Source organism: Rhinolophus sinicus, chromosome 5 (genome assembly GCF_057876585.1).
Source record: "Rhinolophus sinicus isolate RSI-liver-muscle chromosome 5, RSI-T2T, whole genome shotgun sequence".
In the NCBI taxonomy this organism is placed as follows: domain Eukaryota; kingdom Metazoa; phylum Chordata; class Mammalia; order Chiroptera; family Rhinolophidae; genus Rhinolophus; species Rhinolophus sinicus.
The window spans coordinates 30,948,308-30,967,489 of NC_142505.1; the positions used below are offsets into that span (position 1 = coordinate 30,948,308).

The 19,182-nt window shown below is 38.9% G+C and overlaps 1 protein-coding gene and 1 pseudogene across 1 annotated transcript in view; both read left to right on the plus strand.

Moving 5' to 3' along the window:
- COL6A5 (collagen type VI alpha 5 chain) overlaps positions 1–19,182 on the plus strand; it is a 117,879-nt gene that overhangs the window by 10,676 nt on the left and 88,021 nt on the right. Inside the window, exons 2-3 of the mRNA XM_019726036.3 lie at positions 14,218–14,313; positions 15,866–16,465. Of these exons, the coding sequence (XP_019581595.3) occupies positions 14,247–14,313; positions 15,866–16,465 (667 nt within the window). The 5' untranslated portion in view covers positions 14,218–14,246. The remainder of the gene's footprint in view (positions 1–14,217; positions 14,314–15,865; positions 16,466–19,182) is intronic.
- On the plus strand, positions 17,349–18,787 carry LOC109444536 (NEDD8-activating enzyme E1 catalytic subunit pseudogene; annotated as a pseudogene).

Genomic DNA, 19,182 nt, shown 5'->3' on the forward strand with positions numbered 1-19,182 from the left:
AAAAAGTAATTGTCAAACTCAAGGTCATATAGATTTTCTTCTATGTTATCTTCTAGGAGTTTCAGTTACACATTTTATATCATGTTTGTGATCCATTTTGACTTAATTTTAGTAAAGGGTGTAAGGTTTGTGTCTAGATTCATATTTGTGCTTGTAGGTGCCCAGTTGTTCCAGCATGATTTGTTGAAAAGACTATCATTTCTCCATTGTATTGCCCTCACTCCTTTGTCAAAGATCAGTTGACTCTATTTGTGTGGGTATATTTCTCTATTCTGTTGCATTGATCTATTTATTCTTTCACCAATACTACACTGCCTGGTTATTGTAGTTTTATAGGAAGTCTTGAGGTCAGGAATGGCAGGCCTCTGACTTTGTTCCTCTCCTTCAATATTGTGTTATCTATTCTGGGTCTGTTGCCTCTCTATTTACATTTTATAATCAGTTTGCCAATATTCAAAAATAACTTGCTGGGATTTGGATTGGGATTGAGTTGAATCTATGTGTCATGTTGGGAAGAACTGACATTTTGACAAGATTGAGTCTTCCTATCCATAAAAATAGAATACCTCTTCATTTATTTAATTCTTTATTTAATTATTTTATCAAAGTTTTGTAGTTTTCTTCATGTAGATCTTGTACATATTTTGTTAAATTTATACCTACGTGTTTAAGTTTTGGGGATGCTAATGTAAATGGTATTGTGCTTTCAATTTCAAATGCCAGGAATTCATTGCTAGTATAAATATAGGGAAGCAATTGACTATTGTATATTAGTTTTTTATTCTTCAACGTTAGTTCCAGGAGTTTTTTGATTTTTGGGGATTTTCTACATAGATACTCATGTCACCTACAAACAGTTACATTTCTTCCTTCCCAACCTGTATGATTTTATTTCCCTTTCTTGTCATATTGCATTAACAAGGATTTTCAGTACAATGTTGAAAAGGAGTAGCGAGAGGCAACATTCTTGCCTTGTTCCTGATTTTAGTGAGAAAGTGTCTAGTTTCTCACCATTAAGTATGATTTTAGCTGTAGTTACTTGTAGATGTTTTTTACAATGTTGAGGAAGTTCCCCTCTACTCTTAGTTTGCTGAGATTTTTTTTTCCTTATAAATGAGTGATGGATTATTGTCAAATGCTTTCTGCCTCTGATCATATGATTGTATAATTTTTCTTCTTTAGCCTGTTGATGTAATGGTTTACATAAATTGATTTTTTAATGTTGAACCAGCCTTACATTCCTGGGATAAATCCCACTTTATCATAGTGTATAATTCTTTTCATACATTGTTGGCTTCATTTTGCTAACATTTTTTTTTAATATTTAATGAGCATTTATTATAATGGAAAGTTGTTCACTTACATAATTTCATGTAATCACAATTACTGTTTCTCACAACACATTGTCATTTACTGGCAATATTTCATCCCCTCCCCCCTTTTTTTTTAATTAAATTTATTGAGGTGACAATTGTTAGTAAAATTACATAGATTTCAGGTGTACAATTCTGTATTACATCATCTATAAATCCCATTGTGTGTTCATCACCCAGAGTCAGTTCTCCTTCCATCACCATATATTCGATCCCCCTTACCCTCATCTCCCACCCCCCACCCCCCTTACATTTTTTGAGGATTTAAAAAATCTATATTCATGAAAGATATTGGTCTGTAGTTTTCTTTTTTTGTAATGTCCTTATCTGGTTTTGGTATTAAGGTAATTCTGTGCTTATAGAATATTTTAAAAAGTGTTCCCTCTGCTTCCATTTTCTGGAAGATAAATTGGTATAATTTCTTCCTTAAGTGTTTAGTATAATTCACCGCTGAACCTGTCTGGGCCTAGGGCTTTCTGTTCTGCAAGGTTATTAATTATTGGTGCAATTTCTTTAATAGATATAAACCTATTCAGATTATCTATTCTTATGTGAGTTTTGGCATATTGTAGCTTTCAAAAATTTGGACCATTTTATGTTATCAAATTTATTAGCATAAAGTTGTTCATACTATTCCTTAAACATCCTTTTAATGTCCATGGGTATAGTGATGTCCTTTCTTTAGTTTCTGATATTAGGAATTTGTATTATTGCTTTTCCTCTTATTAGCCTGACTAGAGGTTTATAAATTTTATTAATCTTTTCAAAGAATCAGCTTTTGGTTTTGTTAACTTTCTCTATCAATTTCCTGTTTTCAATGTCATTGATTTCTGCTCCATTTTTCAATTATTTCTTTTCTTCTCCTTACTTTGGATTTGATTTTCCCTGCTCCCCCGCCCCCCAAGGTGGTTGCTTATATAATGCTTAGATGATTGATTTTAGATCTTTCTTCTTTTCTGATATATGCATTCAATACTATACTATAGGTTTCCCTCTAAGAACTATTTTTGCTTCATCTCACAAATTTTTGTAAGTTGTTTTTCATTCTCATTTAGTTAAAAATATTTCAATATTTCTCTTGAGATTTCTTTTTTGGCTCATGTGTTATTTAGAAGTGTGTTGTTTACACTCCAAGTATTTGGGGGCTTTCTAGCAATTGTATCTAATTTAACACATTGTGTTCTGAAAGCAGACCTGTCTTGCTTGAATCCTATTCCTTTAAATTTATTAAAGTGTGTTTTATGGCCCATAATGTGGTGTATTTTGGTAAATGTTCCATATGAGCTTGAGAAGAATGTATATTTTGCTATTTTTGGGTAAAATATTCTATAGCTATCCATTATATCCAGTTGATTGATGTTGTTGTGTTCAACTATGTCCTTACTGATTTTTCTGTCTGCTGGATCTTCCCATTTCTGATAAAGAGATGTTGAAGCCTCAAACTGTAATAGTGGATTCATCTATTTCTCCTTGTAGTTCTATTGGTTTTTGCCTCACTTACTTTGATGCTCTGTTGTTAGGTACATACACATTAAGGATTGCTATGTCTTCTTGGAGAATTCATCCTTGATCATTACATAATACCTCTCTTTATCATTGATAAATTTTCCTTGCTCTGAAGTCAGCTCTTCTGAAATTAATATAGCTAGTATATATATATATATATATATATATATATATATATATATATATATTTTTTTTTTTTTTTTTTAAATTAAAGTTTATTGGGGTGACAATTGTTAGTAAAGTTACATAGATTTCAGGTATACAATTCTGTAATATATCATGCATATATCACATTATGTGTTCACCATCCAGAGTCAGTTCTCTTTTTATCACCATATATTTAATCCCCTTTACCCTCATCTACCACAGCCCGCCCCCCTTAACCCTCTGGTAACCACTAAACTGTTGCCTGTGTCTATGAGTTTTTGTTTCTTCATTTGTCTTGTTCTTTAGTTGTTTTCAGTTTTATATATGACATATCAATGAAATCATATGGTTCTCTACATTTTTTGTCTGACTTATTTTGCTCAGCATAATAATCTCAAGATCCATTCATGTTGTTGCAAATGATACTATTTCATCTTTCCTTATGGCAGAATAGTATTCCATTGTGTATATATACCACAATTTCTTTATCTAATGATCTATCAAACGGCACTTTGGTTGTTTATAGCTACTATAATTTTTTTTTTTTTTTTTTTAAGATTTTTTTGGGGAAGAGGAACAGGACTTTATTGGGGAACAGTGTGTACTTCCGGGACTTTTTCTTTTTCCAAGTCAAGTTATTGTCCATTTCAATCTTAGTTGTGGAAGGTGCCGTTCAGCTTCAAGTTGTTGTCCTTTCAGTCTTAGTTGTAGAGGGCGCAGCTCAGCTCCAGGTCCAGTTGCTGTTGCTAGTTGCAGGGGGCACAGCCCACCATCCCTTGCGGGACTCGAGGAATTGAACTGGCAACCTTGTGGTTGAGACCCCACTGGCCCATGTGGCAATCGAACCGGCAACCTTCGGAGTTAGGAGCATGGAGCTCTAACCGCCTGAGCCACCGAGCCGGCCCTATAATTTTGTTTTGATTAGTGTTAGCATGGTGTATCTTTTTCTATGAATTTTCTTTTAACATATATATGTCTTTGTAGTCAAAGTGGGCTTCAACAACGTATAGTTGAGCCTTTTTTTGAAACACTCTGATGATCTCTGTCTTTTAATAGACGTAGTTAGGCCACTGACATTTAAAGTGATTATTGATATAGTTAGATTAATACATCTATCATATTTATTAGTTTTCTATTGTTCTTATACTTTGTTAGTATTTTTGTCTTCTTTTTTTCTTTCTTTTGGTGTTTTAATTGAGAATTGTATATGATTCTAATTTCTCTCCTTTCTTTGCATATCAATTATTCTTATTTTAAAAAAGTTTTTTAGGGATTGCCCTAAAATTTGCAATGTGCATTTACAATTAATCCAAGTCCACTTTCAAATAACATGATATCACTTCATGGGTACTGCAAGTACCTTATAATAACCAAATATCCCTAATTTCTCCTTCCTGTCCCTTGTATCATTGTCATCATTTCACATACATAAGCTATAATCACCAAATGCATTGTTATTATTTTGAAGAAACTGCTATCTGTTAGATCAATTAAGAGTAAGAAAAATAAAAGTTTTTAATTTCACTTATTCATTCTCTGATGCTATTGTCTTAACTTTTTTTTTTTTCTGGATTCTTGATGCTCTAGCAACTGGAGCCTTGCTCACCAAGAAGGGACTGCCACTCCCCAGGGTTAGCTAATTCCTACAGATAGTAAAAGATTTGCCTGAAGCACTCCTTTGATATACAAACTAATAAATTCTGAGTCCATACCCTCACATGACTCTTCTAACAGAGCTTTTAAATCCTGCAACACTATCACCCTTTCTTAATTGTCTCAGGATCAGGTGCTAGACAACTAAGGATCACGCCTTCATCCAAATCCCACTGAAATTACTCAAACTGTCCAATTCTCTCTGCTTAGTTGGCTTACTTTGCCTTGCTCCTTCCTTCCCAGGGAAACCACAATAAAGGCTCCCTTCCACAATTTCTCTCTCTCTCTCTCTCTCTCTCTCTCTCTCTCTCTCTCTCTCTCTCTCTCTCTCTCTCTCTCTCTCTCTCTCTCTCCTTGCTCATTTCCCCTCAATTCTTCCCTGTGTTGTCCTGTATGGTGTGCCATGCCTCCTGTTTCCAGAGGACTGTGAGCAAAGTTACAACTTCTTCCTTCATGACAATCATTTTCTGTGTCTGGTGTATCTTACTACACCTCTTTAAAAGAAATCCTGGCTACCATTAAGACTTTAATCTTTATGTAGATCTGAGTTTCTGACCTATATTGTTTTTTTCTCTTTGAAGAATTTCTTTTAACATTACTTGCAAGACAGGCCTACTAGTGACAAATTCCCTCCATTTTCGTTGTTAGAGAAAGTCTTTTTTTTACTTTACCCTTGAAGGATAATTTCACATGGAGTAGAATTACAGGTTGGTGGGTTTTTTCTTTCTCTCTCAACATTTTAATTAAAATATTCTGCTCCACTCTCTTCTTCCCTGCATTGATAGTGAGAAGTCATATATAATTCTTATTTTTGATTCTCTATAAATGGTATTTTTGTTTTGTTTTAGTGGAGGTTTTTTTTTTTGTTGTTGTTGTTGTTTGTTTTTGTTTTTTTGCATTTGTTTTGCTTGTTCTCTGAGCTTCCTGGATCTGTGGTTTGGTGTCTGACATTAATGTGGGGGAAATGCTCAGTCATTATTGTCTCAAATATTTCTTCCGTTCTTTTCTTTCTTCCCCTTCTGGTACTGCCATTATACATATATTACACTTTTTGTAGTTGTCCTACAGTTCTTGCGTATTCTATGCCTTCTCTTTTCTTTTCACTTTTGGAAGTTTCTACTGACTTATCTGCAAGCTCAGAGATTCTTTCCTCAGCCATGTCTAATCTAATCTACTAATGAGCCCATTAAAAGCATTCTTCATTTCTGTTACAGTTTTTGACCTCTTGTATTTGTTGCTTACATTACCTATCTGTCCTTGCATGTTGTCTACTTTTTCCTTTAGAATCATTGTTATTTTAAATTCCTGATCTGGTAATTCCAACATCCCTTCCATATCTGAGTCTAGTTCTGATACTTGATATGTCTCTTCAAACTGTGTTTTTTGCCTTTTAGCATGTCTTACGATTTTTTGTCAAAAGCCAGACATGATGTAGTGGGTAAAGCAAACTGCAGTAAATAAATATTTAGTGATGTGGTGGTGAGCTGTGGAGGGAGGGACAGCATTCTCTAGTCCTATGATTAGGTCTCAGTCTTTCACTGAGCCTGTGCTCCTGGGCTGTGAACTTTACAGGTGCTTCTCAGTTTTGTTTTGTTTTTAATTTTTTTTTTCACCTCCTTAGGTGGGACAGGATGGCTACAGGGGGCTGGAGTTGAGTATTTCCCTTCCCCCATGTTGGTTATGTTCTAGTAAAATCCCAGTAGGTTAGGCTCTGGTTAAATAGTTTATACTGAGGGCTGGTTTTGTTAAGAAGAATAGAACTCTTTCGAATATTTCAAAATGGTTACTTTTCCCCTCCTCCTGCTGGAAACACAAGGGGATTCTTCTCAGATCTCTACTGTTAGAACTTGCTAGAGCTAGCGGAGGTCAAACTTACAAAAGTATGGGTGCCACCTAACACTGGGCCATCGCCTGGACTTTTTAACTTAGATTTGTCCACATTGAGCTTACAGCAATTTTCAGTTATAGTTCAGATTTCCTTACAAAGACACTGGTTACTACAGAGGTTTCTGCATGTGCGTTTCTGCTCCTTTAAGTTGTGATTTTCTGTATCTTCCTGTCTGTCCCTCCAATTTAGGGGCAGTGGTTTGCCCTTGACCTCACTTCTCTGATGGATCTAAGAAGAGTTGATGATTTTCAGTTTGTTCAGCCTTTTTACTTGCTGTCAGGACAGAGTGCTAACTTCCAAGCTCCTTACATGCTTGACTGGAAACTGGAAGTCCTAGGACCATTTTAAGAATAAATAAGGTACTGTTAATCATTACACTGGGACAAAAGTCATGAATTGGCACTGTCCTAGGAAACTGCATCATATATTTCAGGGTTATTTCCCCCCTCAATTTTGTGTTGCTTTATTTAGGAAAATATAGCTTTTAAATTTAAGAGTGAACTAAGAATATCCTCAACTCCACATCCTAGAAATAAATGCATTTGACATTTTTTAAAAAATTGGGATCATACTCTTATATACTGAACTGTGCATTTACCCCCTAATGTATGCACAGTTGAGTATGTAAGAGTATATACCCATTTAAACAAATTTAGCCAGATTTACTTGCCTTGTATTGTGTTAGGAGAACCCCAAAGTAGAAGAAAACATGGTTCATTCTCTTAAAAGTTACACTAAAGATGGGATGACCAGACATGTACACAGAAATAAACAAGATAGCTAAATGAAATAAATATATGACCGAGCTGGTAAAAAATAGTAGTGTAGACTGAATGTTTGGAGCACATGGGAACATGGAAGGTGGACGCAGCTGCAGTAGTCAGGGAGCAAGCTGGGCAGGTCTTGAAGTGTTGCTGGGATTTGAATTTGTGCATAAGAAAAGACGGTTCATGCTTGGGGCATGAACCCTGTGTTTGGTCAGTTCCAGAGTGACTGGGAATTTGAGAGCTCTCCAGTAAGTGGTTCTGGAAAGTTGCAGTAGGAAGGAGCCATCATAGAGGCCCTAGTCTTGGATTTCCCAGCAGGTCTGGTGCCCAAGCACTGTCAAAGGCTACCAAGTTTACATTGGACAGGATTCTTTTGTGTGAATTATCAACATAGCTCAAGCACAATATGGGACTTAATGTGTGAGATACCTAAAAAAGTCCAGGGGTTGGTCAGGCTGATCAAGGTATTGATGTCATCACAAACATGTCTCTCTTGATCTTGGGGTTCTCCTTCATGGTGGCAAGATGACCCCAGAAGCTGCAGGCTGCTGTGGAGTACAGACAGGGAGGTGACCTGGGCTTTATTTCTTACCATCTTTCAGGATCTCTTGCTCCTGTGGCTGAAAAAGGAAAGCGAGAAATTAAGCTCAGTGGTTTTAGAATGCTATTTGTACTGTGTTTGATTTAGGATTTAGCAGTGTAAACCTCCAATGAACTGTTTACATATTTATTTCCAATCCAGCAGGCTCAAGACTTATACCAGTGCCTTTGATTTTTATTATAACTTACTAAATAATCATTGTTTTCTTTTAGTGTCTGAACCAGTCAGAAGGTTGCAGGCTTTACAATGCACCTTTGCATTTCACTAAATCAAGCTTTTTTTTTTGTTTTCCTGCTTCACCAAGTCATTTTTATAATGCATGCCTTATGTTGTAAAACAGACTCCCCCACAGAAAGTGCAGTTTGCTATTCATAATGCGTGAGAATTGTCTTCACAAACATTTTTGATGCAGGAGTATAATCAAAAGAAAAGAGATGCTTAGTCATTATTCTGTTATTACTCTCTTATTTGTCTTCTGGTAACTGTGGGGGAGTTTTGTTCCCCATCTTGATGTGGCTGGTCCACATGTGCTGAACACCCTCACAGAAAATAGCGAGGCCAGCTGGTGGCTGCCCAGTACACAGGGTGTGGAGCCTTCTCTGCAGATGTGCAGTTTGGCTCTTGATTCCCCCTGAAGTGGGCTTGGGGTACTCTCCCCTCAGAGATGCTGCTAGCTTTGAATTCCCAGTCAGCCTCTGAGAGTCTGAACATTTGAAAGTATGAGAATGGGCAGGTTGATTCAACCAGCAGCTATTTGAGCTTTGAGTTTCTCTGTGCCCTAAGTCTGGTTTGCGATATATGTCCTCCAAAATGGCCAATTAACTTCCCTAAAGTATCACTTGCTCATGCCACTCTCGGCTTCAGGACCTTCTATTGCAACATCAGGGGATCAGAGACTTTGGGGTTAGAAGGGGCCTTAGAGGTGTGATTCAACCCTATTCTAAGTGCTGGTTCCCTCCACTCTGATGTCTTGGGACCTCTATGTCCCATTCTTTCCTTCATTTTTCCCCTGTTCATTTTTGACAATTGGGCAATTTAGTACTGGCTACTGGCTTCCTTTACCAAATTTCAAGGTGCCACAGGAGATATAGGGAAGTTGAACCATCAAAGAACCAAGAGCCACAGATAATTAATAAAGGTGGCTGTCCAAGAATAACCATAGGGCCAGGCCTGTGGCAGAAGTGCTTAGATAAGAGGTGGGGCTGGGAAGGGGGATTAGGGGTGATGGGCCTAGGTTACAGCATTGGAAGTTTTTTGTTATAGGAGGCTTTCCTCTTCAACCCCCCTGTCATCTGGAGAAACAAGCTTTCCCCTGATCCTCAGGAATACATTATTAGCCAAAGGAATGAAAAAATTACCTTATACACACTCAAAAATGAGATTCCTTTCAAAGGCACAAGCAACATGAAAACTGACAAATCAGAACAACTTATATTAAAGGAAGCAGAACTAATGGAAAAAGCAAATAAGAAGATGGAGTGAGAAACAGCAAGATGGACAAATAAGACATCCCTATTCATCTTCCCCTCTCAACAACAATAATCTGGCATCCATCTCTGAACAAAAGTGTCTTTGTGGGAGTTTTGGGATCCAGGTAGGAGACTTTGAAACCCTGGTGAGGTTCTAGACTGAGGGGAGCCATTTTGAGAAAGCAGGCTTGCACCCAGGTAGTGAACTCACTGACAGTGTCTCGGTGACAGACCTGGGCACAGCTCTGTAATGCTGAGAGCTCAGCTACAGCCCCTTTTGGCTTTGGTTCTGCCACTAGCATCACATACCAAGGGACCCGAAAGGAGTCACCCCCACCTGTGGACCCTGAAGTGGCCTATGAACCAGCTCTAGCCCCTCTTAGCACATTCTAGGAGCCCCTAGAGGTGACAGCATCAAGATAGTGACACAAGTTTTTCCGACTTCAGTCTTCCTCACAAGAAGACCAACTATGGTAGCAACTGTCCATAGGCAAGACACCAGTGTGAAAGTCCCAGAACCTGGGGTTGAGGCTGAAAAACAAGCCCTGGACCACAGATACTGAGAAGGACCACATTAGAAAGGAAAGAGGAGCAGTTTCACTTGGATCACATTGCCCCTCCCTAGGATGGCACAGCGCCCACACAGAGAGGGACCCCTGGGCCTGTGGTTTCTCCAGTGGGAAAACAGAGCCCAAGGTGAACACCCAGCTCCCCCAGCATTGTGGGCTACTTCCCATGAGGCCCATTTGGGACCTGCCTCATGGGGATCAGTGGGGATTCTTTAGGGCTTGGCAACTGGGAATCAGACAGAGATGGGGAAAAGGGACAGGTGCTATCTTGGTGGGCCATATTCCTGTTGAAGCAGCCTCTGGGCAGAGAGCCCAGCCAGTGGCTCTGCCCATCTACAGGGCTAGCTCCATGGGCTGTCTGTCCAGGGAGCTTGGTTGGCATTTCTGCCTGATTCGAGTTCCCGTCCAATGGGCCATACTGGCTGTGAAGACCACTCTGTGAAGCAAATTTGCAGTCCCACCCAAGAACTCAGCATAGCCTCCGGTCCTGCCTGACCAGAAGCCTGGCCAGAGAAGCTGGCTAGCTGTGGAACTCATCCTATAGCTCTGCTTAGATAGGGAGCTAAGCCAGCAGCCATGCCCAATTATTGAGCATAGATTCAGGCCTCACATAATCAGGGAGCCTGAACAGTGTGGTACTGCCCAGTGGAGCCTAACCTACAGCCCTGTGTGATGGCTGAACACAGCCTGCGGCCTCACCCAGGCAGGAAGCCCAGCCAGTGACCCTGCCCCATGTCTGGGCAGAGCCTGCAGCTCCAACCTCCCAGGGAGACTGAACAGTGACCCTGCCCGACCTCAGAGCAGGGGTTTCCAGCCCCACCCTACTGCAGGATACAGTAGACATCTCCCCTAATTACAGGACCTGAGCAGCAACATCACCCAACAGTGGAGCACAGCCAGAAGACTACCTGATTATAAAGCCCAGCCTGCAGCCTCAGGACTCTGAGGCACAGCCTGTGGCCCTGCCTCATTGCAGAGCATAGCTCTGACCTACCGTGAAGCCTAGACTGTGGCCCTGCCTAAACATGGCGTCTAGCCAATGGCACCATCCAGTTGGGGAACACAGCCTGAGATTCCATCAGACCAAGAGCGATTGCATAGCCCAGCCCATAGTCCTGAGCAGTTTGGAGTCCAACAGTTGGCACTGCCAGGAAATACAGCCTGTGACCTTGCCAGACCACAGGTGATTATAGAACCCAGCTAGTGGCTCCAGAAAAATGGAAACACAACACAGCAAAACTTCTGGAATATAGCAAAAAGGGTTCTCAGAGGAAAGTTTAGTGGTGTTATAAATGCTATGTTCAGAAAAAAGAAAGATCTCAAATAAACAACCTAACTTTACATCTCAAGGAACTAGAAAAAGAAGAACAAACTTAGCCCAAAATTAGCAGAAGGAAGGAAATAATAACGACTGGAGCCGAAATAAATGAAACAGAATAAGAAAACAATAGAAATGAATACCAAAAGTAAGAATTGGTTCTTTGAAAAGACAGACTAAGTTGACGAATCTTTAGCTAGACTCACAATGAAAAAGAGGGGACTCAAGTAAATAAAATTGTAAATGAGAGAGGAGATGTCACTACTAATACCACAGAAATACAAAGAATCAGGAGATTACTGTGACCACTTATACCGACAAATTGGATAACCTAGAAGAAATGGATAAATTTCTAGAAACAAATAACCTACCAAGACTGAATCAGGAAGAAAGAACAGATCAATAATGAGGAAGGATGTCGAATCAATAATCAAAAACTTCCTAACATGAAAAAGCCCAGGACTGATGGCTTCTCTGGTGAATTCTACCAAACATTTACAGAAGAATTAACACCAATCCTTCCCAAACTCTTCGAGAAAAATGAAGAGAGAACACTCCCAGACTCATTTATAAGACCAGCATTACCCTGATACCAAAGCCAGATCAGGACACTACAAGAAAAGAAAACTATACGCCAATATGTCTGAATAATATATATGCGAAATCCTCCACAAAACACTAGCACACCAAATTCAATAGCACATGATATGGATGCCAAGATAATTCAATGGTGAAAGAAAAGTCCTTTCAACAAATGGTGCTGAGACAACTGAACATCTACATAAAGAAGAATGAAATTGTATCCCTACCTCATACCACAAACACAAATTAACTCAAAATGAATCAAAAACCAAAATGTAAAAGCTAAAACTATAAAACTTTTAGAACAGAACATTGGAGTAAATCTTCAGGACAGTGGAATAGGTAATGGTGATTTCACTGTGACACTAAAAGCACTGGCAACAGAAGAAAAAAAATAGATAAATTGGACTTCATCAAATTTAAAATCATGTGTGCCTCAAAGACAGCAAGAAGAAAGTGAAAATACAACTCACAGAGTGAGAGCAATATATTTGCAAATCATATATCTGTTAAGTGTCTAGAATAGATATTTCTTCAAAGAAGATATAAAATGACCAATAAGTACATGAAAAGATGCTCAACATTATTCATCATTAGGGAAATGCAAATCAAAACCACAGTAAGATACCCATTTACACTCACTAGAATGGCTATAATTAAAAAAAAAAAGACAATAACAAGTGTTGGTGAGAATGGGGAGAAATTGAAACCTTTATACATTGCTGGTAGGGATGTAAAATGATACAGCCACTTTGGAAAACAATTTGACAGTTTCTCAAAATGTTAAACATAAAGTTACCACAAGACCAGAAATTCTCCTCCTAGGTATCTACTCAAGAGAAATGAAAACATGTCTAAAAAAAAAACTTGTACATGAATGCTCATAGCAGCATTACTCATAATAGCTAAAAAGTAGAAACAAATGTCCATCAACTGACAAACAGATTTTTTAAATGTGTCTACTGATACACTAGAATGTTACTCAGCCATAAAAAAAGGATTGACATATTGGTATATGTCACAACATGGATAAATGTTAAACACATTAGGTTAAAGGAAAGATTCCAAACACAAATGGCCATGTATTATATTATCCCATTTATATTAATGTCCAGAATAGGCAAATCCATAGAGAAGACAATAGATCAGTGGTTGTCAGGGCCTGTGGGAAGGGGAGAATGAGAAGTAACTGCTCATTGGTATGGGATTTCTGTTTGGAGTCATGAAAATGTTCTGGAATTAGTGGTGATGGATACAAATCCTGTGACTATATTAAAACACATTGAATTATACCCTTTAAAATGGTAACTCTTATAGTATGTGAATTATATCTCAATAATAAAAGTAATGAAGAAGTAAAATATATGGTAGATTAGAATATGATGAGTATATATTTGAAAGTCATCGTTGACATGATTCGGGCACTAACTGTTGGGGAGCCTCGTTAGCGGATCCTCATGAGCAAAACAAGCATTTAGTCTACATGATCTATAGGGTCTCCCAAATCTAGCTTCCAATGATGGTCTCAATCTTCCTGCATGATCAGCAACTTCAAAAGAATTGCAGGAAAAGTCAACTCTAGAATAAAAACAAGTAAAAATCTTTTACCTTCAGTATCTCGTTGAAGTTAACTGTATATTTTTGGGTATTGGCCATTTGATCTGTTTGTCTTTTTATAAAGAACAACTCTGATTTGGCAGAATTTCTATAAGATTGTCATTTCCCATGAAGATTTCTGATTGTGAGCTGTGAGGAGAGCAATGCTAAAGTTACAGTCATTTGTAAAACTGTGTCTGACTGTAAATAAGGCAACAGTTTTCACAAGGAACAGCTGTTGGATATTTCTGGGCCAAGTCAAATGACCATATACAGTTATCAATTTTGGCATAAAAATAGAGGGTAAAGAATAGTGACGGCATAAATTTTCTGTGGACACAGATTTTTATGAGGCTTATTGCACAGTGGTTAAGAGCTTGGGCTCTGCAATCACCTTGTCAGGGTTAGGAACCTGGATCTAACACTTATGAAGTCACACTGTGCCTATTTCCTTATCTGTCATATGGCTATAGTCATTGTGCCCTCCTGTATGTAAAACTGTCCTGAGGAGGAAATTAGATGATAATTGTAAAGCACTGAGAAAAGAATCCGAGCCGTGGTAAGAGCTCAGCAAACATTAACATTACCTATTTTCAACAATACTCCGAAGGCTCGATGAATGTTTTAAATATATCTGGCATTGCTTGACAAATACTTGTTTACAGTGTATTGTTCTCTAATCCAAATTTCCCAGTAGTTATTTCTTGTTATACAGTGAGATTTCTCATGTAAATAATGTTTCTTACAGAATAAGATCAAGAGAACTTCACTGACAAAATGAAGATCCTGCTAATTATATTTGTCCTAAGCCTTTGGACCGAAACATTGGCAGATCAGAGCCCAGGTACCGGTATATTTTATGTGAATTATTATTTAGGAAAATAAACATTTGTATGTGTCAAACCTTTATTTTAATAAATACAGAGAAACAAGGACTTTATTTATTTACTGAAAAATCAAAGCAGGCAGCACTTTGTTGTAGTTGGACGTACACAATATCAAGCTAATTTAACCTCTCAAAGATGGCAGAAAGCTAGGGGCAAAAGTCATGAATTATGGTACACCTGGCTAGAAAAACTTGAATTACTCATTGATTTGTTTACATCCCAAAGTTTCCTGTCTCTATGAATAGAATTACCCCATTTGGTTTGTAGGTCAGTTTGCATCTTAGTCTTAATAAATTGAAAAAAAGGTAAAAAAGGAACCCCACATAGGAAATAAATTCTATGTATTTTTGTGGCAAAATCATTGCCTTCCTTTTACAAACATGAAAATAGGGAAGGGATCTATCTATCTATCTATCTATCTATCTATCTATCTATCTATCTATAGATATATCTATCCATCTGCACACACACACACACACACACACACACACACACATATATATATATATATATATATATATATATATATATATATATATATATATATATATATATTTCCCCCCCCCCCCTACTCTCCTGCTACCCTAGGGTATCCTGAATTTCTGAGTTACTTTGAAATAAAGCCCATTGTTAGACAGTTAGACATCCACCAGCACATCACTAATTTGGAGAGTGGAAGTGTCTGACCATGACTGCTGAAGTCGATGCCGGTAAAGGCTGAACAATCACCTCTGGCCCAGACTCACTTTATCAGGCTGATATTCCCCTTCCCTCCAGATGCTGGGAATACTGCCTGCAACAGCTGACACTCTACTTTCTCAGGAGACTTGCTCTCAGCTTTCCCAGAGCCACCTAACTCAGGAGGTTATGCTTGTAGCATCCTGCCTCTTCCCTTCAATTCCTGAGTATGGTCTGTAGGCAATGACTATGACAGAGGAATACCAAAAAAAAAAAAAAAAAAAGTTATTTTTGTCTCAGAGGGCACAGTCTGGTGTAGCTGACACTCCAGAGTCCCCTCCAATCAGGCCACTGTTAGACATCCTGCTTTGCTCCTGTCCTGCTTCCCCTCACCAAAGGCCTCACCTAAATCTCCGTCTCAGATCTGCTTCTGCGCCTCCAACCCAACACAGGTGCTTACTCAATACTGTTTCTAAAAGTTGCTGTTACTCCACAGACCACTTTGGGACTCTCTGGTATCATGTTGTTTATTCTTTAGTGCAATATCAGAGTTTCGGGTACCCCAACCAAAAAAAGGGGAAAAAAATGTCGATTGCCTCTGGTATAGAGTTGAGAAAGAAAAATTTATTGGCTCACTTAGCTAATGTCTTCTTGTTTGACATTTTAGCAAAAATAAGTACAGTTTCTTCAGTCTGACAGCCAGAAGACACTTTTGTTGGAGTTCTGAATTACCCTTAACACTAGTGCATAGTCTCAAATGAGTACTGAGGTCTGAAACGTAAAGGCTGCACAATCACCTTGTTTTGGTTTGTTGTCATCTTATTTTGATAGGGCCAGGCCCTGAGTTTGCAGATGTCGTGTTTCTGGTGGACAGCTCTGATCACCTGGGAGTGAAGTCCTTCCCTTTTGTGAAAACATTTATCAACAGAATGATCACCAGTCTCCCCATAGAGGCCAACAAATACCGCGTGGCCCTGGCCCAGTACAGCGACATTCTCCACAGTGAATTCCAGCTGAACACCTTCAAGACCAGGAACCCCATGTTGAACCACCTCAAGAAGAACTTCTTATTCATGGGTGGCTCCCTGCGCATAGGAAACGCTCTCCAGGAAGCTCACAGGACCTATTTCTCTGGACTCGCCAACGGGAGAGACAAGAAACTGTTTCCCCCGATTTTGGTGGTCCTGGCTTCAGCTGAGTCCGAGGATGAGGTAGAAGAGGCTGCCAAGGCCCTGCGGGAAGACGGGGTGAGAATCATCTCCGTGGGGCTGCAGAAAGCTTCTGAGGAGAACCTGAGGGCCATGGCCACGGCTCAGTTTCATTTCAACCTTCGATCCGTCAGAGACCTCAGCGCGTTTTCCCAGAACATGACGCAGATCATCAAGGATGTGGTGCAGTACAAGGAAGGAGCAGCGGATCCTGATATACAAGGTAAGAAAGCCTTTGGTTGAGTGTGGCCCAGTCCCCATGTGATCAGATCTGCGTCTCTCCGCTCTCATCCCTGCCAACTCCCATTCTACTCTTTCTACCTTCTGCCTTTGTTGGTGCCATTTTCTCTGACAGGAATCCTTTTGCCCTCCTTAGATTTCTTACAGTTTGAATAACTTCTGTCATCATTTAAATCTCAACCCTATAGTCATATCCTCTTGGATGGCTTTCCTTTCAAATTTCTTTTGGGGTCTCCCAGTTCCTTGTGTACGTTTGATGACAGCAGCACTTCCCATACTGTATACTTACCCATTTCTTTGTTGGTCTCTACCACTAATGAACTGGTAGCATACGCAGTGTCTGACAATGAGCTGGTATTCTGTTTTTTAATGAGTGACTAAAGTCTTACAGTTAAACAAATAAGGTCCATGTCTGTTCTCTTTCCCTCACAGTCCTAGCACAGTGTGAGACACACAGTAAATATTCAATAAATGCCTGTCAGTTAATAGATAGTGACACTAGATGGGAACAATAACCTTAGAATGAGGTTATTTGCTGTGTTGGCTTATCTCCCCCTGTACCATTTCAGTTTGCATGTTTGTTTGTTTTTTTCTTAGAGGTAAACTCTCTCTGATGAGTGTCAGGATCTGCTAAAGCCAGAAGCTTGACTCGTTTCCCCTCCCTGCCATGGAGTCATTTTGCGTTTGTTTTTTTACTTCTAAAACACACATTTATTTCACATTTTAACATTTTTTATATTAACAGGACATGTCTTTCAGTCATGCTTTAAAAAAATTCCCGAAGACTTGATATTAAATAGTAGTATATCTTATAGTAGACTGGATCTTTGAATCGAAAAAATATTAAAAATATTTCTAACAAGCTTATGGGTGTGAATAAGATCAATTAAAAGCAGCTCAAATGGAACTGACTCAGTGCCCTGACTTGTATAATTTAGGACTTCAGTGGGAGATTATGGGAGATGGTGAGGAGCTGTTGGGTGTGGGGACACTGGAGACAGGGAAGGTCACTGGAACCACATAAAGAAATCCTTTGAGCAATCTGGACCCTTCACATGCTCTGGTTTTGAACCGAGCACTGAATCTCTCCAGTTTTTGTCCGATACATATAAAGTTCTAGTCATGGGAGCTGGCGGCTTAGGATGTGAGCCCCTGAAAAACTCTGGCCCTGTCTCGTTTTAGACAGTTTCATATTATGGAGACTGTAGATGTTTCCAATCTAAATAGACAATTTTTATTTAGGCCTAAAGATGTTGGAGGACCCCAAATTGAAGTCGTTGCCGAATTTTAAATGACAAAGTTCCTCATTGCAATATAGTTCCACGTTTCAACAAGATTCAGGATTTTAATGACACTTTCTATTGACAATTTCATGTAATAGGGATGTGGACTGGACTCGATCGTAGCCATAAGCTGGATAAATGGCGTGCTGATATCTCTTCTAAATCAGGAAGATGGTGTATTACATCCAAGCTCCATGGTCCCTTTGATAGACGGGGCGGGGGAGGGACAGAAAGTTTTAAAGGAAATGCCTGGGTGATCTTGCCTAGAGTGATTGCTTGTACTGAACACACACTGGAACCGTAGCCGCCGCAGGTTAATTTTCCCATGTGCACCACTGCATCTATGCCCAGGCTACCCAAACACTGTAGTGAGTATGTAAGGACCTAAGGAGCAGCTTTTTGGAGAAAGGGTTTCATTAGATGGAGATGATCATGTTTAGTGGATTTTCCAAAAATCCCTAGAGAGAGCATCACAATATAATATTAGGGGTGTTAACATATAGACTCACGCAAGGAGTAGTCAAATGAATCGTTCGCGCAGTAGCTTCCACAAATGCAGTCACTGCAGCTGTGTGTGTCACTGAGGTCTTTTAAAATAGGCACAAGTGCATATATTCCTCATAATAATTGTTTGATATTCAGTGATGTACATAGGCTGTACACATACACATGGGAAGCAGAAAGAAAGGAACACTGCCCAGCTTATAGCCAGCTTCCACCGAATATTCACTTTTCTCCATCAGCTAAACTACAGGAGGTTTTGGATTATCTAACCAATAGTGCATCTCTGCAGATGAGATCTTCAGCCGTCACAGCCACATCAGAAGGAAAAAAACAGAACACTTTACTTACAGTCAGTAACCTCTATTGAAGAATGTACAAGATCAAATCTCTCCAAGATGTTGAAAGAATTGGGACTTATCGATGGGCAAGAACTGGCAGCTGCTGGTGTCACCACACCACAGACTGTACTATTCAAACTTCATTTTACTTCTCAAGGAAAATGTGTCTGCACAAAATAGGAAAACTTATGGAAATATTATACTTTGTGAAAGCTAAAAAACTTAATTTGATTTAGTTTTAGCATCATTATTGCTGGCATTTGACTTTTTTAATATGGCGAACCACATTTTTTCTTCATAACTTTCCCTTGAAGACAGAATTTGAAGGTTGGTGCTTGTAAGCATTTTCATTAATAATACGGGAAATGATGTCTGGAGAGAGAAGTGATGAGCAAATGTACTGCTTCTTTTAGAGGAGGAGGCAAGCATCCACTTGTATGTGAATTTTATTATTAGGGTCAAAGAATGCATGCCTCAGTTTTCGTTTGAACACATATCCAAAAGATATCCCTTCTAAGAAAATAAAGTTTTAAATAACATTCTATGTTATAACTTGACATCTAGAGCATATTGAA